Raw genomic sequence first — 25502 nt, 5'->3', positions numbered from 1 at the left:
TCTCTGCACCCTCTCCACCTTATCTATATCCTTTCTATAATTTGGAGACCAGAACTGAACACAATACTCCAAACCTGGCTTCACCAATGCCTTAAACAGCTACAGCATCACCTCCCAGCTCTTATACTCTATACTATGATTTATGAAGGCCATCATATAAATTACTAAAATATTCAAGAGAAATGTCTAACCTGAGAGCTATTTAAATATTAGAGGACTCAGGGAAAATAGCGTGGATACATTTAAGGGTGAGCTAATGGTTTCTCTTGTAAAGGGAGAACATTACCATGTGGTAACAGATATAAAGTATGGTGGGAGATTATTTTTTTAAGAATACAACATATGGCTGAGATTCTATCTGGAGTACAATTGCAGACTGCTGGTTGATCCTTGTGTTTCCCAGAGTAACAACCCTGCCTACAGCTGATATTCACAGTTAGTTCACTTTCCTGATGCTGACCAGGCCTGAAGCTTCTTAGTTGGGTATTCAGAGCTAGCTGAGTTAGACAGCTGGTTCCCTGCCCAGAGAAGGAATTCTTGTGTGGATCATAAATACTCGCATGTTAGGCTGAATGGTCTGTATTGCAATGGCATTGAACTTTATGTAACAACTAAACTTTCTGTAAGCGGGATTTATTAATTTTGCTGAGTTTGACACCTGGAGGACCAATCACACATTTGGTGAATGATGAGACATTGTTCTAAAGGGGAGAAGGCAATGCTCTTGGAAGCAATTGGGTTTTGTTCTCTGCCCACCAAATTACCCATCATATGAAAATTATTGATAATTGAAAATGAAGAAGATCTCATTAAAGATATTGCAACAGGGTACTTAAAAGTACAAGATAATCAGGAAACATCAACATAGATTTATGAAAGCTTGAGTTATAAGGAGAAACTGGATAGACTGGGACTGTTTTCCTTGGAACAAAGGTGGCCGAGGAATGACTTTATAGAGATTTAGAAGATCATGAGGGGCATAGAGAAGATGGATTGTCACAGTCGTTTTCCCAGGATAGGTGAGTGTAAATATGAGAACAAAGGCTTAAGATGAGAGGGGAAAGATTTGAAGTAAACCTGGTGGCACCATATTCACTCAGAGGGTTGTAGTGTATTGAACATGCTGCCAGGAGAAGGTGTGCAGGTGGGTACAATTGCAACATTTAAAAGACACTGAGACAGGAACACGGATTGGAAAGGTTTGGAGGACATAAGCCAAAATTCAGGTAATTGGGACCAGCTCAGGGTGACACCTTGGTCAACGAGGATGCATTGGGCTGAAGGGCCTGTTTCCAACCAGTATGGATTTGTTTTTATTGTTGAAAGGTGGTTTATTAGGTTTATATAAATGTTTGCACTGTGACGCTGCTGTAAAACACTGAATTTTGTGACTCCATAACAAAAAATAACAATATTGCTTGTCTATAATACTTGTGTTTGAAGTGTGAAGCATCTTGACACTGCCAATAAAATAGCTGCAAACATGCTATTCTAGTCTCTGGGTATCTATAAACCCAAAGAACCAAGAGTGGCTCATTTAAACCTGCTTACTCTTTTAAAGAGCATAACACAATTTTATTGATCAACTCTTTCTGTTGAAGGATGAACCCATAAGTAACTATCCATTAGTTTAACATATTGTTGGAAGATGGTGTATTCACACCAAACATCACTCTAAGGTTCATCTTATACTTTTGAAATGCATTAGGAAAAATTAGCATGGCTTTTGAACCAATGATTCATAGGATATGAATCCAATGAAATTGTTAAGGGAGACAACTGCAATCAATGATGAATACCCAGTGGGACTCTGACAGATGCTTGATGAAGTTGTATATCCGAAGCTTGCAGAATAACATTTTTTCATGAGGCTGGGGGTTAATTTTTATTTGATTATTCTCCCATGGAATACTTTGTGAAACTTTACCACTCCAAAGTGTTCCATAAACAGGTGTTGTAGTACAATCAATATCAAGAGGATGATGGTTTCACTAATCTTTGCAAGTTAAGCACTAAGAAAAGGGAGATGCATTCTAGTGTAGCAAGTCTTGACAAGCTAAGCATATTGGTAACTATCAACAAATTATGTTGAAGGAGGAAAAATATATGAGAGGTTCAGTGAAGTTAAAAAAAAAGACATGTTAGAAACACAGACTGAGTGGTAAAATCAGTTATAGTCATTGATCATTTACAGAAAACAAGAAAATAGGAGCAGGGAGCAGGAGTAGGTCACCAGGCTCCCAACCTGCCCCAACATTCTATATTATTACAGTGACAGGATCAGTGTGGTGGTTAGGATAATGCTAATCCTAACCCTAATGCAGCCACACTGGTTCAAATCTGCCATGTATGTAAGGAGTTCCATATGCTGCTAACACACAGATTTAGTTTAGGAGCACCAATGTTCCATTTCTAACTTGGAAAAGAAAAATTAATGGTATAACATCCAATAATGGCGTGCTAAAATTTCATCCAACATTGGGAAGAGACATGACAATATCATAATAACCCTCCCTCTTTCTATCTCTTCCAGTCCCAGTTGCTGCTACATCCTTTTCCCATGCACATGACCCCTTTCTGTTCTCTCCTCTAAATCTTTCATGCCAACTTATAACTGTAACCTCTTCCAGCCCTGTAACCCAAGATATCTGCACTCCTCAAATTTAGAACACTGAGTTTTTCCCCCCAAATTTAATTATGCTCTTATTTTGACAGCAATGCATATTCAGGGCCTGAATGCTTTTAAATTTAACCCTCTCTGTCTCTCTCAACTCTTGTAAGATGCTTCATGATGCCTCTGTATTTCAGTAATTTTATGCTCAGTTGATGTGTCTCACTTTCAATTATCTTTTGATAATATTCTTGTAAATGACCTTGGGACAATTTCTCTACAAAATGCATTCTCTGTACTGTACATGTGTGTGTACAGGAAACATGATGGCAAACATATCCAGCCCATCAAGCTTTTGAACATCATTCCCCAGATGGTAGCATCAAAATAAAAATCCAAAATCTTAAATATTATTTAAGATTTAATATTATTATAAATTTAATATTATTATAGATTTAATATTATTTCAGACAAATATCAACTAAGAAGTACATAAAACACTATAGTATAAGAACAGACCTTTCTTACAGACAATATCCACTGTTCTAATTATTTTAGTTACATCCTCAACGAATATCAGATTTGTGAGTCAAGACCTAGCTGACATGCTCCAGAACTATGAGAAATACACTAAACACGAGGTTACGCATGATACAATATAATTGGTTACTCAGGCTATACACCACACCCCAAAAGTTAAATAAATGGGACCCAACAGTATCAGATAGATGTTTTCACTGTAAGAAGGAAACGGGAACAAGAGTACATGCAATTTGGGCATGTAAGAAAGTGGAAAAGTTTTGGGAAGATCTAAATCAGGTATTAAATAAAATCACAAAAAATAACATACCAAAAAATCCAGAGATCTTTCTTCTAAGTAATATAAGAAGTAAAGAACTTGGCCTCGATTTGGATGAAGCACAAAAAAGATTTATTATGATAGTCTTAGCTGTAGCAAAAAACATGAATAATGTTAACCTGGAAATCAGAATATAGCCTGAGAATACAGTAATGGTACATAGAAATTAATAAATGTATTCCATTGGAAAAAATAACATATAATTTAAGAAATAACATCACAGTATTTGAACAAATTTGGGAACCGTACATGGAACACAACAGAGAGGGCCTACCGCGGACCTCCACCCCCTAAAATGACAGAATGAGAAGAAGACGAAATGAACTGACCCAGTGTGTAAAAGTAGATGACACAATTTTCTTGTTTAATTTCATTGTGTGATGACATTGTTTAATGGGTTTATTGTATTATAAATGTTGAACATTTAGTGGGTGGGGAGGGGGGTGGGAAGGAGGGAGGGAAGGGAGGGGCGAAAAGGGAAGAAAATGACACTGGGTATATTCAAGAGGGAAATGTTTGTGCGTATTTTGGTCAACATGGTTCATAGTGTGAAAAATTTAAAAAATTTTTAAAAAACCTAGCTGGCACAGGGCAAGAGCACTATCCCTCACAAGACCAATGCAAGTAACTTCTGCCCCTAAAGCCTTTAAAAAGGTCCCACATGGGAAATTAGTTAGTTAGGAATGTTCAAACTCTAGGTATTCATGTAGTGAAGATGTGAACTGGAGTCAACAATGACTGGATGGGAGGATTGAAGGACTGTGAATAGTAGTGTGCCCAGGGATCAGTGCTGGGACTATTATGTAATAAATTGGTACAGCAAGTTTGGAGATGTCATCATGACTGGAGGTGTTGTGGCCAGTGAAGAAGGGTTTCAAAGCTTGCAGAAGGATCTGGGAAAATGGGTTGAAAAATGGCAGATGGAATTTAATGCTAACAAGTGTGAGATTTAGCATTTTGGAAGGACAAACCAAGAAAGGACATACATGATGAATGTTAGGGCACTATAGTATAACAGAGGGAGCTGAAAATATAGATAAATAATAATTCCCTGAAAGTGGCATCACAGGTGGATAGAGAGCTTTTGGCATATTGGCCTTCATGAATCAAGATATTGAACACAAGAGCTTGGATGTTATGGAAAAGTTATACAAGACATTGGTGAGGCCAAATTTGGAACATTGTGTGCATTTTTGGTCACCTAACTACAGGAAAGATATCAATAAGATAGAAAGGGTGCAGAGAAGATTTACTTGGATGTTGCTTGGACTTCAGGAACTGAGTTACAGTGAGATATTAAACAGGTTGGGCTTTATTTCCTGGAGTGTAGAAGAATGAGGGGAGATTTGATATAGGCATTTAATAGAGGCATTTAAAATAATGAGCGGAATAGACAGAGTAAATGTAGATAAGCTTTTTCCACTGAGGGTAGGTCAGATTAAAAACCAGAGGACATGAGTTAAAAATGGGAAAATTTTGTGGGGAACCTCTTCACACAGAGGGTGGTGGGAGTATGGAATGAGCTTCCAGCTGAGGTTGTGAATGCAGACTCAATTTTAACATTTAAGAATTTGGACAGGTACATGGATAAGAGAGATATGGAGGGCTCTGGACTGGGTGCAGGTCAGTGCAGACTAGAAGGGCCAAAGGGTCCTGTTTCTGTGCTGTAATGTTCTATGGTTCTATTGTTCTAAGGATCCACTACTATAGTTTTCTTTCCATTGATGAAAGGCTCACTGGCCTATAATTTCCTAGATCATCTGTTTCCCTTCTGAAATAAAGGAATAACATTAACTATTTTTCAGTTACTTGGGACCTTGTTTGTGCCTAAAGTGGAATAAAGATCTCTGACAAGGGCTCAGCAATCTCAACCATTGTCTCCATTAGTGGTAATGGATGAGATTCCATCAGCCCTTGAGGACTTACTTATCTTAAATATTTTCCCAGAGATTCAAAACCTCCTCCTCCTTAATATGAGCATACACTTAGATATCAACATATTGCCCCATGATCTCAGTATCATTCAGGTCCTTCTGCTTGGTGAATATACAGTTCAGTTCATGTAAATATGCCATCATTCTTTCCATATAAATATCACTTCAGGGCCAAATTATGGAGCTTATATCCAGTTGTTAGACAAGAAACAATAGCTACAAGTAAATATTATTAGACTCTGAAAGGGTAATATATAAAGAATCAGAACAAATTCTGCAATTAAATTATGATTCTTGTAATCTAATCTCAGCAGTTGCCTGCAACATTATTTGGAACGTGATTGCATTTGCTGCTTTCATTTTCTCAAATGAATTCTGTGCAAGACCACATTGTTAACTCTGATGCTCAAAGCAAAATTTGACTGTAGGGAAGGTGATCTGGTGGAACAGTAAAGGTTGAACGATCTTCTCCAAAGTACAATTGTTTATGAACCTTTTTATTCCAAAAATGTTGATAAACACATGCCACTTGCACCTGATAGCAAAGAGCATTAACCACAGCCCAAAACAAACATCAATTGAAGTCCCTCTTTGGTCACCATGATCAAACAGTGCTAAGAAAAAATAAATCTGACAAAACTTCCTCCATCGATGTATGATGTAAATTTGACGAATGTATCAGGATTTAGTTGTGCTTTACCCTTGTTTAGTGTTTACAACTGAAAATGACCTTCCATCCCAATGATTTTTTTTTTAATTGATTGAGTCCTTGTTTGAGATTTTTCCCACCTTTTGTGAAGACGAAAGACTGAGCTTTGCATCAGAAATAGGTAGCAGGTTTGAGTTGAATACATGCTTATTTCAAATAACAAGCTATTACAAAAACATTTCTCCCTCATCAACTCGAATTCAGCATGACTGCCAGAGGTTATAATGATATCCAGATCAGAAATGAAGGAAATAAACCATAAGCAGAAATGTGAGGTAGGCTGAAACAAAGCAATCAAAACAACATATTTTGTGAAGTAGTTTCAATGTAGTGAATATCTCAGCACATTTTTCAGAAATGAAACATACAGAGAAGCATTTGGCAAAATGGAAGGGGTTCTTACCAGGAGTGAGTGGCCTTTTGACAACAGAAGAGAAGACAGAGAAGGAGATGCAAGGGGAGGGAGGCTTGGAAACTAGTTCTGAGATTCCTTACCTTGTCTTGGTTGTGGAACGAAACTTGTGGTGCTTCTTTATATGCCTCTGCAGGGCAAAGATAAGAAAACAACTTTTGTGTATTTTGCACACTTTTTGAATATTTTATTTATAAATTTTAAACCACAATAATGGTTACATTACATTCAATTCTAGAAATTGTTTCAAAAAAATTATATATGTGGTATATATCATCCCACCCCACCAACCTACCCTCCCACCTCTCATCCCCCCACCCTATAAAAGAAGAAAAAAGGAAAGAAGAAGAAGAAATAAAAACTAGAGAGTGCAAAGAAAGCAAAGAAAGTACAACATTTATTCAATAATGACTATTGGAGGTTTTCCAAGAAGGAAGGCCTTCAGAGAGCCTGTCAAGCATTCAAACAAAAATTTTGTAAATATGGGCACCATATTTTCCAAAACAACATGATGTCTTGCATATTATGTAATCTTCTCTAATGGTATACAATTGCCATCTTTCCATACCAAAATCTATTTCTGACTTCCATGATATTGCTATACATTTCCTAGAAACTTCAACTTCTAAGCAATTGACACAAATTCAAATTGATAAAAAATTAATTTTAATTTGGCCTTATAGCCTTAATATTACTCAATAAAAATAACACTGGATCCTGTGGGAATTTGACCCCTGTGATTCATAGCAAAAAAAAATTCCTACCCCTAACCAAAATTGTCTAACTTTAGGACATTGCCAAGTTGAATGCAAAAAAGTTCCAATCTCAGATCTACACATAAAACATAAATCTGATATGGCAGGATTTAATCTATTTAAATTTTGTGGAGTCAAGTATAATGGATTTAAAAAATTATATTGAACTTACCTATAACTGACATTTATAAATTTAGTCATATTGTTCTTATCTAACTCCATCCAATCCTTTTCATTTATTTATGTATGTAAACCTATTTCCCATCTTAATCTAGATTTATGCACCCTAATTTGGGGGGTCTTAGTTTGAAATAAGTTATACATTACTGAAATAAATTTACAAATTAGTAATTCTAATTAATGTCAAAGTAAGACCTATTTTGCCAGATTAAAAAAGCTTTGACTTGATAGTAACAAAGTATTATTAGGTACATTAAATTTTTCCCTAATTCTTTCAAATGTTATAAATCTCCCATCCTGAAAAACAATCTTAAATCTTCTTAATAGCTTTCTGTCTCCAAACCTCCAAAATTGGTTATCTCTTGAAAATAGAATAAGCCTATTTTGTCATAGAGGCATTTTCTGAGATGTTAAACCTTTCATACCAATTTCATTATCAATATTATTCCACAACTTAATCAGATGTTTCAAAATAACTTCCAAATAACAATTTAGAATCCATTTATAAATAAAATCCTGGGGATAATATTCTAAGCTTGCTATTATCTAAACTAAACAATACATTTATAAATCTCAATCGAGCTGCTTTATTAATAATTCTTAAAATGAGGAAGACTAAAACCCCCTAATTCATATTTCTGTTGATTTTTCCAAAAATGCCCTTGGCATTTTATCTTTCCATAAAAATTTCCTAACTGCCATGTTTAAATCCTTAAAATGTTTTGAAGGAATTGGAATCAGGATTGAGGACGTTGCAAGGTATTGTATTGTCAACCTAGTTATTTGGCATGTAGCCATTGTTATAAAGTAATAGAAAAAAACTTAAGATTGCATAAAAAGTCTCACATTTCTTTTTAAACTTCTTTGGCTTTAATTCCCAGTTTCCCTTAAACTCATCATGTTCACTTTCCCAGACAACTTTAAAGTTACCAGATTCACTGGAAAATGATAATTCTACTGTGTAAATTCTTCAAAAAGTAAATTAAAAGTCTTCTGGAATATTCATACAGCAGTCCTGAAAACTGTTCTTCCAGCATGCCAGATTAATGGAGTTTTACTGAAATCTTGAAAGAGCAACACAGGATAGTTGATATAAAACAAGGTGTCTCCATATGAGGAGGCAGGTTGAATGCAAGCACATTTCTAAAGAAATTAATATTGAACTAAACAAACAGAAACAGCACTGAATAAGAGTAATTATCATGGAATATAAATATTGAGGGGACAAAGTAAAGATTTCACTTGAGTCCAATAAATACATGTGCTGAACATTGCAGACTGAGCAAAATCCTGCAACTAGATAAATCCAAAGTTTTCAGAGCACAGTAAGGAGAAAAATAAGCAACAAAAAAAAAATATATATACCTGTATTTGCTTCACCTTTAGTTCCATCTTACTCTCCTCTTGGAATGGAAATGGATTTGAGGAGAGGGAAGAAAGATTTACAGACGTGACTTCAGACTTGCATTCTCAAATGTTGGAGCTGACAGTTGTGTTTATGACCTTTAAAAGTGGATTTATAGATACAGGTATTACATTTGAAATGTCAATGGTCTTTACAATTTTTACAGGAATTTGCAAGCGACATATGATGCAACCGAGTATGTTGACAGAATGGAGGGAAAGAATGAATGAAGTATGGAAATTTCCACAACAATGAGCTTGCTTCACTGGCACTGAAAGGAAACAGAGAGAAAAGAACACAAAATGGTAGTAAAGAATTCTTGAGGTTTGTCTCAGACAGCAGATTTATAAAATCAAACAGAGCAGAGGATCATTTACTTCTGGAAGAGACTGATATGAAATTGTAATCAGAATGGAGAAACAAAATGATATGCTGGAAGAGTTGGAAGTAGAGATGGAGAGAATGTCTCAGAGATTAAATGAACTCCCAAAATAAAGAAGTTGTGGTGCGCTGTAGTACGAAGGCAGACACAAGACTTAAAGACTGATCAACAGGCTTTATTCCACTTAAAGTCCCTGCTGCAGTTAACTGTGACTGATCTTGAGGGGATGGATCTAGCTTGTATCCTGGTGGATGATTAGTAGCAGACCAGGTGTGGCTTGTGCAAGACAAATGTGGAAGGCTAGATTGTAGCTCTGGACTGCTTTATATACAAGGTCACTGGGATGACCACTCATGACCTAGTGGTGTAATTACATATCACCACATTCACCCCCCTTAAAAATTGTTATTTCACCCCCCCCTTTCTCCTTCCCTTGTTTGTAAGTTCATAAGTCCAAAATTTTCCGTGGCTTCCATTGCCTTCTGGACCTCCTCGGTAGTGGTATAGGGGTGGGGAGTGCAGTCTGCTTTTCGGCCTTTCTTGGTGGAGGTGTGGGAGTGGGAAGTATTGGTTGGTCATGTGGCTGTGTGGGCTGGGGATCCTCTTGTACAGGATTAGGTCCTACCATCAAGTCTAGGGTGGTGATATTTGTGGGGTGGGCGTACACAGGGTCCTGATTTCTGGGGTGGGTGGTATAGTCCTCTGGGGTTACTCGATGGACGACTGTTCTAGTGATTGCTGCTGCGCTCCTTGTTGATCTGTAGACAGCTGTGTTGCCTCCGCGTTGTTCACACATCCGGCCGGTGCGAGATCCCTGGTGACCACCGAGTCTTCTCTTCCATCTGGGAATGTGACAAAGGCATACTGAGGGTTCGTGTGCCTCAACTCCACTTGATCCACTTTGTGGGCTCTGCAGTGCTTCCGGAAGACAACAGGTCCTGGTGTCATCATCCATTTAGGCAGCACTGGGCCCGTCGTGGCTTTCCTTGTGAAAGAAAAGATACGGTCATGTGGGGTCATGTTAGTGGCAGGACACAACAAGAATGTATAGAGTGTAGGGCTTCTGGCAACACTTCTTGCGTTCTAGTAACAGGCAGGTCTTTTGCTTTTTAAGTCAAGAGGACCGTTTTCCAGATAGTGGCATTTTCCCTTTCGACTTGTCCACTCCCCCTGGGATTGTAACTTGTAGTGTGGCTGGTAACAATCCCTCTCTCGTGCAGGTACTGCTGTACTTCTAAGTTCATGAAAGCAGCACCCCTGTCTGTGTGTTTGTAGTTCGGGTACACAAATATGCTGAAGATGGGTTGGAGGTATTTTATAACGTTGTATTTTATAACATTTTATAACCTAACGTTGTACATTAGGTTCCTTTCCTCAGCTGCCTGGAAGAAGCGTTTTAAATTTGTGTCATGATCCTCCTGAGTGTGGCCACAGATTGACACGTTGTCTAAGTAGGTTATGGTCAGTTAGGGGGTAGTGGTCATGCGGTATCAAGAGACTTGGGGAACTTTCCTGGGGAAGTAGGGGATCTAATGGATATCCGGATCCAGAAGCAGGAGGTTGTGAGTAAATTGTTGGGACTGAGGGCTGATAAATCCCCAGGGCCTGATGGGCTGCATCCCAGGGTGCTTAAAGAAGTTGCTATGGAAATTGTGGAGGCACTGGTCGACATTTTCCATAGATTCGGGGGAGGTCCCTGAGGATTGGAGAGTGGCTGATGTGGTGCCGATTTTTAAGAAGGGAGGGAGGGAGAAAACGGGAAATTATAGACCGGTCAGCCTGACGTCAGTGGTGGGGAAGATATTGGAATCTATCATAAAAGGAGTAATAGCAGAACACTTAGGCAGAAATAATAGTATAAGGGCTAGTCAGCATGAATTCCTTAAGGGTAAATCATGCTTGACTAACCTTCTGGAATTTTTCGAGGATGTGACAAAGAGGGTGGACTTGGGAGAGCCAGTGGATGTGGTGTATTTGGACTTCCAGAAGGCCTTTGATAAGGTACCGCACGGGAGACTAGTGGGCAAGATCAGGGAGCATGGTATTGGAGGTAAGGTGCTGACATGGATAGGAAATTGGTTAAAAAATAGGAAACAAAGGGTTGGAGTAAGCGGGTCTTTTTCAGGATGGCAGGATGTGACGAGTGGAGTGCCGCAGGGATTGGCATTGGGTCCTCAGTTGTTTGTAATTTATGTAAATGATTTGGATGAGGGGATTATTAATAACATGAGCAAATTTGCAGATGACACTAAACTGGGTGGCGGTGTGGGGTGTGAGGAGGATGTCAGGAAAATGCTTGGACTTGGACAGGTTGGGGGAGTGGGCTGCTGAATGGAAGATGACGTTCAATGTGAGCAAATGTGAGGTTATCCATTTTGGGGGCAATAATAGGAAAGCTGAGTATTATTTAAATGGAGTCAAGCTAGGGAGTGGGGAGGTGCAAATGGATCTGGGTGTACTTGTTCACCGATCACTGAAGGCTAACATGCAGGTTCAGAAAGCTGTGAAGAAGGCAAATGGCATGTTGGCTTTTATAAAGAGGGGATTGGAGTATAGGAACAGAGACGCCCTTCTGCAGTTGTACAGGGCCCTGGTGAGACCCCACCTGGAGTATTGCGTCCAGTTCTGGTCTCCAATTTTGAGGAAGGACTTACTAGCTATAGAGGGTGTGCAGCGCAGATTTACAAGGTTAGTTCCAGGGATGGCGGGGTTGACATATGCTGAAAGGCTAGAAAAACTTTACTTGTATCCGATGGAGTTTAGAAGGATGAGGGGGGACATGATTGAGGTATACAAAATCATCAGGGGGATAGACAGGGTGAAGTCGGATTACTTGTTCCCAATGATGGGGGAGATGAGGACTAGAGGGCATAGTTTAAGAATACAGGGTAGGCCCTTTAGGACGGAGATGAGAAAACATTTTTTTTACCCAGAGAAGTGTGAATCTGTGGAATGCTCTGCCACAGAGGGTGGTAGAGGCAGATTCGCTGATTATGTTCAAAAGAGAGTTAGATAAGACTCTAGTGGGCAAAGGAGTTAAGGGTTATGGGGATAAGGCTGGAAAGGGGTACTGATAATAGTGATCAGCCATGATCTGTAAAATGGTGGTGCTGGCTCGATGGGCCGAAGGGCCTACTCCAGCTCATATTGTCTATTGTCTATAAGTAGGGGAACTCCGCTTTCAGTTGAACTCATCTACTATTCGGTCCATTTCTCTCTGAAACAGGGACACTCCATTGGTGACACCGAAGGGGAGTTGCAGAAATTGATAAAGCCTGCCGTCTGCCTCAAATGCCGTGTAAATGCGATCGCTGTTTCTAATGGGCAGTTGGTGGTATGCTGCCTTCAGGTCTATGGTGGAGAACACCTTATACTGTGCAATGTTGTTGACCATGTCTGCTATGCATGGCAGGGGGTAGGCATCTAGTTGTGTAAATTTGTTGATTGTCTGGCTGTAATCCACTAACATGTGTAGTTTTTCTCCTGACTTTACTACAACCACCTGGGCTCTCCAGGGGCTGGTGCTCTGCTCTATGATGCCCTCCTGTGGTAGCCTGTGGACCTCTGTCCTAATGAAGGCTCTATCCCTCAGGCTGTTCCTCCTGCTCTTTGTGGCTATTGGTGTGCATTTTGGGGTCAGGTGTGTGAACAGCGGAGGGGTTTCTTTGTTCAGGACAGACAAACTGCAGTGTTATTTCTTAGTAAGGCGTAGTGGGGGGTGAGGCCCATTGTGCAATATTGTAATGCTTTCTAACTGGCACTGAAAATCTAACCCCATTAGTACTGGGACACAGAGGTGAGGGAGTACTAGTAATTTGAACCCTTCATATTTTGTGCCCTGGATTTCTAAAGTAACCCTTGTCGGACTCTGGCTTTACCTTACTCTTAATTTAGTCTATGTGTAGTCTGAGTCCAGCGTGTTCTTTGAATGAAGTGATAGGAGAAGGTATTCGGTTCAACAGTCAATTTATTACACAGCACAAGAATAAAACTTAACAGAGCTCTGGGTCAATCATTAGTTCATAGGTCACCTGCACAGTGAGCTACTCCCCAAGACTGACCCCTATTGTCCAGTTGGCTCAGTTTATATAGATCAACCTTATCATACAGAACAAAAGTTGTCTTCCTTTGCTAGATCTTTTTGCATAAGGGTTATCACAAGTCATCTCCTGTTTTGCAGATATCTGGGGTGTAGCACTCCCATCTTAATCCTCCAGGCCAGACTATCCTGTTGTGTTGATCAGAAATTAATTCATCCCCAGATATTTCTAATCACCATTCTGTTCTTGTCTGGCCAATTTCTGCTGTTCTCTTTAACACCTCCTCCTGCCTTAATCTTCCTCCTAGACTGGTTTTCCATTCCCTTTGTTTCTTGCAGGCCATTCTTTGTTCTGGTCTGGCCTGTGTCTCCTGTGCTACTCACCACCTCCTTTAGTTTGAGCATTCCTCCTAAATCGTTTTATGCATTTCCTCTCCCTGTATTTTGGAGCAGACAATTTTGCTCAGCCAACTTTGCTCCATGCTGTGATTGCCACTTAATCACATTCCTCTTTTCCCCTGAACCATGCAGTAAATATACACTTATTAATTAATCATTTATTAACACTTATTAATTAATCCACGCTGCTGAAGATCCAGCTGCGCTGGATGGGTCACGTCTCCAGAATGGAGGACCATCGCCTTCCCAAGATCGTGTTATATGGCGAGCTCTCCACTGGCCACCGTGACAGAGGTGCACCAAAGAAAAGGTACAAGGACTGCCTAAAGAAATCTCTTGGTGCCTGCCACATTGACCACCGCCAGTGGGCTGATAACGCCTCAAACCGTGCATCTTGGCGCCTCACAGTTTGGCGGGCAGCAACCTCCTTTGAAGAAGACCGCAGAGCCCACCTCACTGACAAAAGGCAAAGGAGGAAAAACCCAACACCCAACCCCAACCAACCAATTTTCCCTTTCAACCGCTGCAATCATGTCTGCCTGTCCCGCATCGGACTTGTCAGCCACAAACGAGCCTGCAGCTGACGTGGACTTTTTACCCCCTCCATAAATCTTCGTCCGCGAAGCCAAGCCAAAGAATTAATCATTTATTTCATACTGTTTTAACCTCTAGATTCCAACACCCTGCAAAACTGTTTTACCTCAGCCGCAAGGCTGCTGGCTGTTAACACGATCTGGTGCTCACTCGGGTATGTGGGGAGGGCAAGGCGGTTGACTAACCCCTGGTCAATTAAACTTTCAGTGCTTCCACTATCTATTAAGCAATTTACCCTCACATATTAATTTTGATGCACAGAGTGGCATCAGATAAATTGTGTGGACTCGCCTGATTCATGAGTAGGGAAGCAAGTTTGACGTGTCCTTCCATCCAATAGTACTTGGCGTCATATTCATCTCCTGAAGACTATGTCCTCTGCTTTGTAGCATTTGTCCAAGATGGCTGGCTGCACATGGCATTCTTCTTCTCCTGTTTGTCTGTGGAGAAAGAAGAGCTTTCCCACCTCTCATTTGCATGAGAATGGGCCTTGGCTGTGGCCTTGGGGCTTCTGCAGACTTTTGCATAATGCCCACGTTTTCCACAGTTGGAACAGACATTTTCTCTGGCAGGGCAGAGGGCTCTGGGGTACTTTCTTTGTCCACAGAAAAAGCATTTGGGACCCTCAAGGTGTCCTGCTGCTGCTGTGAATTCTGTGAGGCAGCATACTTTTCTTTTCGTGGGACTAGAGAGTCCAGCAGTGTGACGTTTGTCCCAGGCCCAGGGTCCTGTGAGTACTCCTCCAATTCTTTCCTGGTGCTTTCTAAAGCGTCTGCAATTGTCTCTGCCTCATCTAGCCCTACCATTCCTTTCTCCTGCATTCGATGTCTCGTCTCAGTGGACTGTATCACTGCAACAATTCTGTCCCTAATAATGTCCTCTGCATACTCCTGAGCTGGTACTGATTTAAAGTTGCAGCCTCTTGCCAGGTCTTTCAGAGAGAGTATAAAGTCTCTGGCGGACTCCCCTACTTGCTGTGACCTGGTCATGAGTCTGTACCGGGAGTGGAGTTCACTATGCCCCTTACTGTAATGCCTCTGTAAAATGCTCATTGCCTCTTGGTGGACCTGGCATCCTGTATCAGGGAGTAAGGGTAGTCTCCCAGCTGGGCTAACAGCAGCATTAATAGCTCTTTATCCGATGCCTGAGCACCCTCCACATAATTCAGAAAGCATATCTATCAGTGGCCGAAGTGCGTGCTAGCTCCGGGATTTCTGGGGTTGAGCTCCAGCCTGTCTGGTCGCAGCACATGGCCAAGCCACAGCCTCTGGTCCCTTAGGTGTAGCAAGGGTGGACCCTGGGATACTGGGAGCTGCTGGTAGAGCCTCTGTGGGGCTTGTGTCTGCTGGAAGAGTAACCTGGGTGCTTGGGGGTGTTGGCTGGCTTAGGGACATTTGCAGCGGGATTAGAGGGGATCCCAGCGGTAGCATCAGGTCTCCGTGGTACTGGGTAAACTGCTACTGGGGGAGTGACGGTAGCGGTCTCTGCTTGCCCTGGCACTGGAGTGGTTGGGCATTCTGCACCTATGTGGCGATTGGGAGCACGGCTTGTGGAGATCCTTCCACCCGCACTTGTAGTGGCCCCTTTCTGATTGGACCGATGTTTAGGGTTGGCGGCACCTGTACCGGCGAACCCATGGGCAGGCAGGACTCTTGGCCATTTCTTACCTGCCCTATCGTACTTCTGTGGTCTTCCCTGCATTCCTTTTTTTTTTGTTGGTTTTCACAGCATTTATTAGAAAATTCAAACACAGTGCACTTTATTCACATGACAATTTAAAAAATAAGCACATGCCCATTCACATAATTGGACAGACAGACATTCAAAAGAAAAACACAGGAGAAGAACACAGGAGGTAGGAGAGCAGCTAGAAGTTCTGGGCTCAGCCTCAACTCTTCAGCTGTTGTGCATATGCCTCATGTAGTCTTTGCTTGTACTCTTGCTGATTTGACCATAGTTTGGCTGCAGCAACATTCAAGGGACTTGTACATTTGGTTCTCCCAGTAAACTCTGAATCGACAGCAGGATTGTCCTGACATCATAAAGTGCTGACCATTTGTCTTTGAGAATATCCAGGCAAATGTTGCCTTCCCCGTCTACATTAGGATGGTAGCAGGAGGTGAGGAACTTCACAATGGGAGGGTTGTAGGGGTAACCACCAGGGAACTCTAGAGACAACTTGTATCTCAAACCCTCATAAACTGTGCCCGTAGCACCTTCAATGGTACCAATCCAACAAAACAAATTGTCTGACTTCGGGAAAGCAGAAATTCCTTTGTTTCCAGACATCATGAGAGTCATCAGCTCCTGCTGCAACCTTTTGGACACCGAGCCTCGGGCGATGGCTGCGCCGTTCTCGCTGCCCTTTCGGGCTGTGGTGGTAGTGGTGGCCGTGGCAACGGCGGTGGGATCAATGTTCTGGGCCATAATGGCTGTGGAGCGGGACCTAACACCTGGGTGATGCGGCGCTGCCTCCACAAACACACGCGCGTGCGGATCTTCCTCGCCCGAGCACTTCAACAATCCGTCTTCCCTGCATTCCACCACAATCCAGTACAGCGGTTCCTCGGCAACTCTGCCCTCGGAAGCACGCGCGTGCTAGTCGTCCCCAGATTCCATTCCTCAGGAAGAGTCTCCAGGTGTTCGGGAATGTGAGTTGGAGCAGAAGCAGCTTCCATCCTAGTAGCTATCATATTAGTTTATTAAAATGTACTGACAATAACCACAACAGCAGTGTGAGTATAAGACAGCTTTAATAAACTAATATGATAGCTACTAGGATGGAAGCTGTGTCTGCTCCAATGCACATTCCCAACCACCTGGAGACTCTTCCTGAGGAATGGAATCCAGGGACGACTAGCACGTGGATGATCCCTGGTGACCTAGTGGTGTAATTACATATCACCTCACCTTGGTCCATTCAGTTTGGCTGATTGACAGCCAAACTGGTGTTGTCTTGTCCTCCAGTGCTCTTCCTGCAGGTACACAGGTTGCCCCCTGTAATAGGCTAGTGGTGTATCTCCACATTAACCCCCTTCTTTAAAATTGTCCCGGGGGGAGGTTACATCCAATGTTCTGCAAGCCCCAAACATATGTACATATTTACAAATTTAGATGGTTCGGCAGCCGTCAGAGTCTCTGTGACCATCACAGGGTTGGCTCCTGGTCACGGGTCAGCAAGGGTAACTAGGGGCTAGTCGGGGTGGCAGGGGCGGGGGCCAGAGCAGCTGGCCTGGTGCAGCATGGTGGGGTGGCCGGGGCGGCTGGAGTTGGAGCATGTGTGAAGCATTGGATGTGTGGGGGAGCGGGGTCGTCCCTCATGGTTTGAGTTAGTCTGGGGTGCCCGGGTTAGGGAAGGCGCGGCAATTCAATGTGGTCTTGGGTACCCCACAGCTGTACAGGACAGAGGAGCTGCGTCGGGCCGGCGTGATCCTGGGATGGTGGAGGCTTTTGTGCTATGGTGGGTACTCTCGCTGGTGCCAGGTCCCTGGTTGAGTGTGTCCTCCCTGCTGCTGGGGTACCTAACATAGGCGTAGTTGTGGTTGGCGTGTAGGAGGTTCACCTTCTCGACCAGGGGGTCATCCTTGTGGGCCTGCATGTGTCTGTGCAGGAGTACCAGTCCTGGGGATGTGAGCCATGCTGGGAGTGAGATTCTAGTCACCGATTTCCTGGGGAACGAAAACAGGCATTCGTGAGGGGTCTCATTGGTATCCATGTACAGGAGCGACCTGATGGCATGGAGCACCTAGGGGAAGGCGTCCAGCCAGTACTCTACGGACCAGCCCTTGGACTTAAGGACCAGGAGGACTGCCTTCCTGACTACCCCGTTTTCACCCTTTACCTGCCCATTACCTTTCGAGTTGTAACTAATCATGCAACCTTGCAGTCAGGTACTGGAGCAGCTCCTCACTCATGAAGTTGGACCCCTGGTCACTGTGGATAAACACGGGGTAGCCAAACATGGTGAAGATCTGTGTCAACCCCCTGATGACGGTGGCCGTGGTAGTATCTAGGCATGGGATAGCGAAGGGGAAGCGGGAGTACTCTTCTATGACCGCGAGGAAATAGACATTCTGATTCATGGAAGGCAGGGAACCCTTGAAGTCTATGCTGAGGCATTCGAAGGACCAGGTAGCCTTTACAACGTGGGCTGGAGGCGGGCGGAAGAAGCAGGGCTTGCATTCTGCACAGACCTGGCATGCCTCAGTCATGGTCCTGATATCCTGGATGGTGTTCGTGAGGTGACTGGACTTGATAAAATGATATAGGCGAGTGACGCCCGGGTGGTAGTGACTCGTGCAGGACCTGCAGCTGGTCGTTGTGGAGCAATGCGCAGGTCTGGGAGAGGGCGTCGGGGGAGTCGTTAATCTTCTCCAGTAGATACTGAATGTTGTAGCTCAACTCTGCAGCGCAAGATCTTATCATTCTTGATCTTTCCTTTGTGGGTGGTGCTAAACATGATCGCCTCTGCACACTGATCAGTGAGGAGGGTGAATCTTCGGCCGGCCAGGTAGTGGTGCCAGTGGCGGACTGCTTCCATGATCGCCTGGGCCTCCTTTTCAATAGTGGAGTGCTCTAGCTTGGAACCATGGAGAGTTCTGGAGAAGAAGGTGACAGGGTGCCCCTTCTGGTTAAGTGTAGCGGTGAGGGCCACATCTGAGGCATCGCTCTCTACGTGGAAGGGGGATTCCTCGTCCACAGCATGCATCGTAGTGTCCAGAATGCTTGATGCGTATGAAGACTGTCTGCGCCTCAGGTGGGAGGGGAAAGTTGTGGCCTGGGCCAGTGGGCGGACCTTGTCCGAGAAGCAGGTAATTGCGAGTAATAAGAGAAAAGGCCAAGGCACCTGCGTAGGGCCTTCAGCGTGTGCGGGAGGGGCAGCTCCATTAATGAGCACATCTGCTCTGGATCCGGGCCTTTGACACCATGTGCCACGATGTACCCCAAAATGGCGAGGCGGGTGTTGATGAACATGCACTTCTCTTAATTGTACATGAGGTTCAGCTCCTCGGCTGTCCAGAGAAATCTCTTCAGGTTGGCATCGTGGTCCTGCTGGTCGTGGCCACAGATGGTGACATTATCCAGGTACGGGAAGGTCATTTTTAATTTGTGCCTGTCTACCATGTGATCCATCTTCTGCTGGAAGACGGAGACCCGCTTAGTGACCCCAAATGGAACTCAGCGGAACTGGTAGAGGCGCCCGTCTGCCTCGAAGGGAGTGTAGGGCATGTCCCACGGGTGGATGGGGAGTTGGTGATAGGCCAACTTCAGGTCAATCATGGAGAAGACTCTGTAGCGGACAATCTCATTGACCATGTTGACTATCCTCGGTAAGGGGTAGACGTCCAGCTGGGTGATATGATTGTAATCTATGACCATCCTTGGCTTACTGCCCCCTTTGACCACCAAGACTTGGTCTCTCCATGGGCTATTGCTGGGTTCTATGATACCCTCTCCACTGCGCAATAGCACCTACTTCTGGCGTCTATCGGCTTGCAGTCTGGCATGAGGTGTGAGAAGAGGGTGGGAGGGGTGATGCGCAGAGTGGAGAGGCCGCAGGTTGGCTGGGGCTGGTTGGATAATGCGCTATCGAGCGTGAGTGGGGGTAGGGGCCCCCCAAAGTCGAGGGGGGTGCTCTACAGGTGACATTGAGAGTCTAAGCCCAAGAGGACTGGGGTGCAGAGTTTGGGCATGACCAGGAACATGAACCCAGTGTATGTCTCCCCCTCCCCCAGTCAGATCGGCCGAGCAGAGCCTGAGGGTATTGATAGTCCAGTCCAAAGGAGAAAGCGAAGGTGGTGGGGTGGATTTTGAGTTTCAGAGAGCGGGCCACGTTCGGGTGAATGAAGCTCTCGGTGCTGCCACTGTCAAATAGGCACTTTGTTATCTGCCCATTGATCTCGGTCCATTATGGAGCACCTAAGGCCATGAGGGATGTCTCTGGTCAGTGTGGTGGCTGCTAGGACCATCTCGGGGTCCGAGTCGTGGTACCCCGATGGTAGAGGCGAGTTGCATGTTCGTCCTCTGCAGGTGTAGGGTGTGTCAAGAGGGATGAGTGTTAGCCGGTGGCACTCTCCCTAGGTGTGGGGTGCGGTGGGTGGCAATTGGTGGTGTCCGTAGGCGTGGGGTGCATCGGGAGGGTGGCCAGGTCAGCGCCCATGTTGAACATGTCGTCATCATCGTCGTCCATGCTGGTGAAGTTGGCAGTGTGTGGTGTAGGCCTGGGGGCCCCAGGTAGTGCCCTCCCAGCACAAGATGGTGGCGCTGCATGGTGAAGTGTGGCGGCGGCATGGCTGGCTCTTTGGCTGCGCTGGTTGTGCCGGAGGAATGACGTCATGCCATTGTCTGTTCATTCTGATGATGTCTTTGTAGACAGGGTAAGTGACGTCATTCCGTGATGTGGAATTGACATCATTATAGTCCGCAGACATGGCGTCTTAGTGCTGCAGCACTGGCGTGGCTGGGGGATGGTCTGGACACATGGTGAGCACGCGGCAATCGTTGCTGATGAGGCCAGAAGTAGGGCTGCCAATGCTGGGGAGGCTGGAAGTAGCCAGAGGGGCAATGGCACCGCCTGACAATCACACGTGGCTGGGACAGAGGGGGGTTGATCATAGAGGGCCACTGAGCTGCCAACAGGCTTAGAAAGGCACACCTTTCATAGCGGCCTTTCTTGCCACATTTTGAGCTGAATTGATTCCTGGCTGGGCGGTTTCGTCGTGACCACTGATCACACCCACATCAGGACCCACAGTATTTACAAGGACATGGGGCACCCGTGGAGGCGATGCTCTCATCCACCAGCTGGTTTTGGGTCACAGCTGTGGTCTGTGCTGTCCATGAGGAGACCTGGGGGAGTTTGGAGTCGAAGGGTTCAGTGTGTAGGACTGCTGCATCCAGTGCCTGGACGACCTCTGCAGTTTTGGCCATGGAGTAAATATTGTCCTCCTTCAGCTTCTGCCTGATGGCTCTCTGTCGCAGGTGTCCTTGATCAACCTTTCGGCCTCCTTTTTGGTCACCCCAGGTTCTGCCATGCACGGTTGAGCTCCCAGCTCTATGAGCTGCTGGGAATGAATACTTAGACGGTACCTGGCGAAGACCACATTTGTTGTGGGTTTATTCATGGTTTCCAGGATGTTCATCACCTCCGAGTACTCAGTGCAGTTCTTGAGGGCCTGGAAGGCTCAGGGATTCAACTTTGAGTGGAGCAGGACGTGTTATTTCCTGTCAGAATCTAGGACGTTGGCATGTGCCTCAATGATTGGTTCAACCATGTGCCTCCAGATTTTGAAGCGTGCTTGCGCTTCCAGGTAATTTGAGTTGACTTTGAGGCTCCGTAAGCTTAGGAGCTTCTCCATAAGCAGCTTAAATTTTAAGCGGAATAAATTTTGGTGCGCTGTCATACAAAAAGCAGACACAAACCTTAAAGACTGATCAACAGGCTTTATTCCACTTAAAGCCCCTGCTGCAGTTAGCAGTGGTTAGCTGTGCTGGCTCCGTGTAACTGACCTTGAGGGGCCGGATGTGGCTTAGATCCCGGCAGATGACTGGCAGCCGACCGGATGGGGCTTGGTCCATTCAGGTTGGCTGATTGACAGTCGGCCAGCTGTTGTCTTGTCCTCCAGTGCTCTTCCTCCAGGTACACAGGTCGTCCCCTGCAGTTTGCTAGTGGTGTAACTCCACAGAAGCAGATATGTGATCATTCTGGCTAGCAAAGGACACAGCATTTGTCCAGATGAACAAAGGAAGAGAGTTGATTTCTTTGTTAATGAATATGAGAATGCCAACTACGCTGAACTGTCATCAAACTGAACTCTATTAAATTTGCCTGACCTGCCAATTGTTTTGACCATTTTCTGTCATTATGTCAATTATGAATTGAGTCAAGGGTATTTAAGTTAATGATACTTCTTAGGAAGTGTTGACAAGGCCCTTGGAAAATAACAAATGGGTTGGGCAGAAACAAAGCATATTTAAGGAAAATCACATTTGCAAATCTGTTGGAGTTTCTTTTGCTTTTGTAACTGTGGAAGAGACGAGGGAAAACCAATTGATAGGGCATGTTGCTACTTTCAGAAGTTATTGATAAGTTGACACACAAGGTTAATGAAAAAAATTAAGTTGTACTGGTAGTTATATATTCGCAATCTATCTCAATGGACCAAGAGTAATGTAGCTCCAGGATATTCAGGTTTGTGAATGATGTAAAGAAGTATGGCAGTGTGGGATGTGAGAAAGTAACAGAGAGGATACTGGGAATACAAATAAGCTAAGAAAATGGTTGAGAACTTAGCAGTATATGAAGTGGAAAAATGTGAAGTCATGTACTTTGATGAATCAAATAGAAAGGCTATGTATTTTATTTAAATGATAAGATTCTGAAAGATGTTGATGATTGGAGGTTAGCACGTGGGTGTAATGAACAGTACATTGAAAGAGAATTGAGTACAAGAATTGAAATACCTCATCTGATTATGTAGATTTGTTTCTGGAATTCTGTGTACTAGTATGGTCTCTCCTCCTATTGATGTTTCTTGGTTGGAGTTCCTAGAACCAGTAGTCACCATCTAAATTAAGGGGTTGGCTGTACTGAACTGACATGAGAAGAAATGCCTTTACCCAGACCTTGGTGAATCTCTGTAAACATGTACCAGAAGGCTGTTGAAAGTAGATGCCAAGTATATTCAAGACGGTATAATTCTATCTCAGTGGAGGTAAAAGCAAGAAGTAAACTATCAGCCATGACCTTATTGGATTAGATATATGGGGTCTACTAAATCTATTTCTGAATTTCTTGTGTCCAAATGCCATAGCAGAGTCAGTATAGTGATTAGATTGGATTTTATATTCACAGAAAATAGCTGTAGTTTTGGAAAAAGTTAATGCATTTGAGAACAATGCACTGAAAACCCCACACTTCTATAAGGAGTTTGTATGTTCTCCCCTTGTCTGTGTGGGTTTTCTCTGGGTACTCTGGTTTCCTCCCACTGTTTGAAACATACTGGGTGTTGTGGGTCAACTGGATGTAATTTGGTGGCATGGGCCAAAATGGTCTGTTACTGTATGTCTAAGTTTAAAAGTTTAAAAAATTTAAAACAGAAAGTAAAAAGGTTTTATATTCTGTAATAACAGATGGATGAGAGGATTTACAGCATCATGTCCCATAAGATGAAACAAAGCAGTTTCATTAACTGTGACACATTCTTTGAGATGAGCTCAATGCTGTCCGTGCTCCTTTCGAAAGGGAAAATGTGATGCACTCTTGCGAGCCCCCACAACCTACTGTGACTATGAAAATGGAGGTACTGCCAGAGCCGCTGTATCTACAGCACTTCCACTGATGCAGACCCATGGAGCAGGCACACAGTGCTCTCATGGGATCTGACCACCTAGTCTGACTGGCATCAGCTTCGTACGGCTTTAAATGGCCCATTAATGGAGTCACCAATATTATTTAAAAATTCTACAATCACAGGGTCTGCACCCAAATTGCTGGTGCCTATAATCGGCAGCAGCCACGAGAGGTTGCAGACTCCGGGGAAGCAGAGGACTGGCACAGGGCACCAGAAAAACGGGAAGAATACCCCCACATTTGTGAAGGAGAAGCAGAGAAGATGACCCATGGGATCGTGACCACGGCGGCAGATCAGTGAGGGGTTCTACGGTTGAAGAACACACAGGCAGCGGCTGTTAGTGACTTGAGGCAAGGAACTCATGCAGGCTGCAGGTTTTTGAGGGATTCACACCAGGTGGTGCAATGCTGGAGACTAGCTCAAGACTGGCTGAGGGGTTACCAGAATGCGAGTAGGTGCAGAGGGCATTGAAGGTTTCTTAATCATTTCAAAGGTTTGGATTGGAGCTTGGGATGCTGATGGTTTGAATTGGACTCTGTATGGCTGCAGGGGCAGTGGCAACACAGGAGGAAAATCCACAGACACTCGGTAACTCTGAGGGGAAACTCTTGGTTCTCTTCCTCTGACTGTAAGATGCACTTCAGGCAATTCCTGCCAATGGTGAACCTGTCTGTCTTAAGGCAGACGAAAGCAAATTTTGTGTAATATTGCACTGTTTTTAATTACATGACAATAAAGGAATCTTGACTCTGTGCTTCCAGTTTATGAGACGAATGTGAATAGTACCTTCAGAAGGCCAAATCCATGACAAGCATCTAGCCCAGATGAAGTACCTGGACGGGTCCTTAAAATCTGTGGAAACCGCATAGCTTGAGCTTTGCAAACATTTTCAACCTTTCGCTATAATGGTCAGAGGACTCCCTAGCTTTAAAAGGATTTCCATAATTCTGGAGCCCAAGATGACCAAGGAGACCCACCTTAATGGACCACAGGAACACTCACATCAGGCTGTTGTTTATTGGCTACGTTCAACAACATCATACCAGCAAATCTAATGACCAAACTAAGGGATCTGGGGCTCTGCTCGTCCCTCTGCAGTCAGATTCTTGACTTCCATATCAGCAGTCCACCATCAGTGTGGATCGGCAACATCACCTCTTCCCAGATGACCATCAGCTCAGGGGTACCCCAAGGCTGCATTCTTCATCCCCATGCACATCCATGATTATGTAGCCAGGTTCAATTTGAATGGAATCTACAAGTTCACTAATGACATCATAATTGTTCGCTGAATAACTTGAAATGATGACTCGGAATACAGGATGGAGATATAGAATTTTGTTGGGTGATGCCAGAACAATAATCTTGCTCTCAACATCAGCATGACCACAGAACTTATGTTTGATTTCAGGAAGCAGAAGCTGGGTGATGTTGCACTTCTCTAAATTGATGGGACAGAAGTCGAGAGGGTTAGTTCAAGTTCCTGGGAGTCCATACTTCAGAAATCCTCTCCTGGATCCAGCAGATCTATGAAGAAGGCTCACCATCAACTATACCTTCTAAGAAGCCTGAGATTTGGCATGTCATCAAATAATCCATCAAGCCTGTACAGGTGCATTGTGGAAAGTATATTGACAGGTTGCATCAGTCTAGTTGGGTAATATGAGTGCTGAGAATTCAAAAGGCTGCATAAGGAAACAAACAGAAAAACCATATCAAGGTGAAAATAGCCAGATCCAGAGTGGATCATTTCAATGGTGGGTGGCTGAGGTGCGTGGTGAAAGGTTAAGAGTACTGGACTAATAAAAATAAGGATCGAGCCAGAAACTAACATTGAAATAAGTTTATCTTTGCCTCGATGGAGCAACTG

At 43.9% G+C, this 25502-nt stretch overlaps 1 protein-coding gene across 1 annotated transcript; it reads right to left on the bottom strand.

Moving 5' to 3' along the window:
- Positions 1-15989: 15989 nt before the first annotated feature.
- On the bottom strand, positions 15990-16798 carry LOC138735536 (ubiquitin-conjugating enzyme E2 C-like). Its single transcript, XM_069883584.1, is given in 2 exon segments — positions 15990-16265; positions 16268-16798. Coding segments are annotated over 2 exon segments (537 nt in total). The 5' UTR covers positions 16707-16798; the 3' UTR covers positions 15990-16167.
- Between the last annotated feature and the right edge of the window lie 8704 nt (positions 16799-25502).

Source organism: Narcine bancroftii, chromosome 1, assembly GCF_036971445.1.
Source record: "Narcine bancroftii isolate sNarBan1 chromosome 1, sNarBan1.hap1, whole genome shotgun sequence".
Lineage (NCBI taxonomy): Eukaryota > Metazoa > Chordata > Chondrichthyes > Torpediniformes > Narcinidae > Narcine > Narcine bancroftii.
This window is presented reverse-complemented; position numbering and strand designations above follow the sequence as displayed.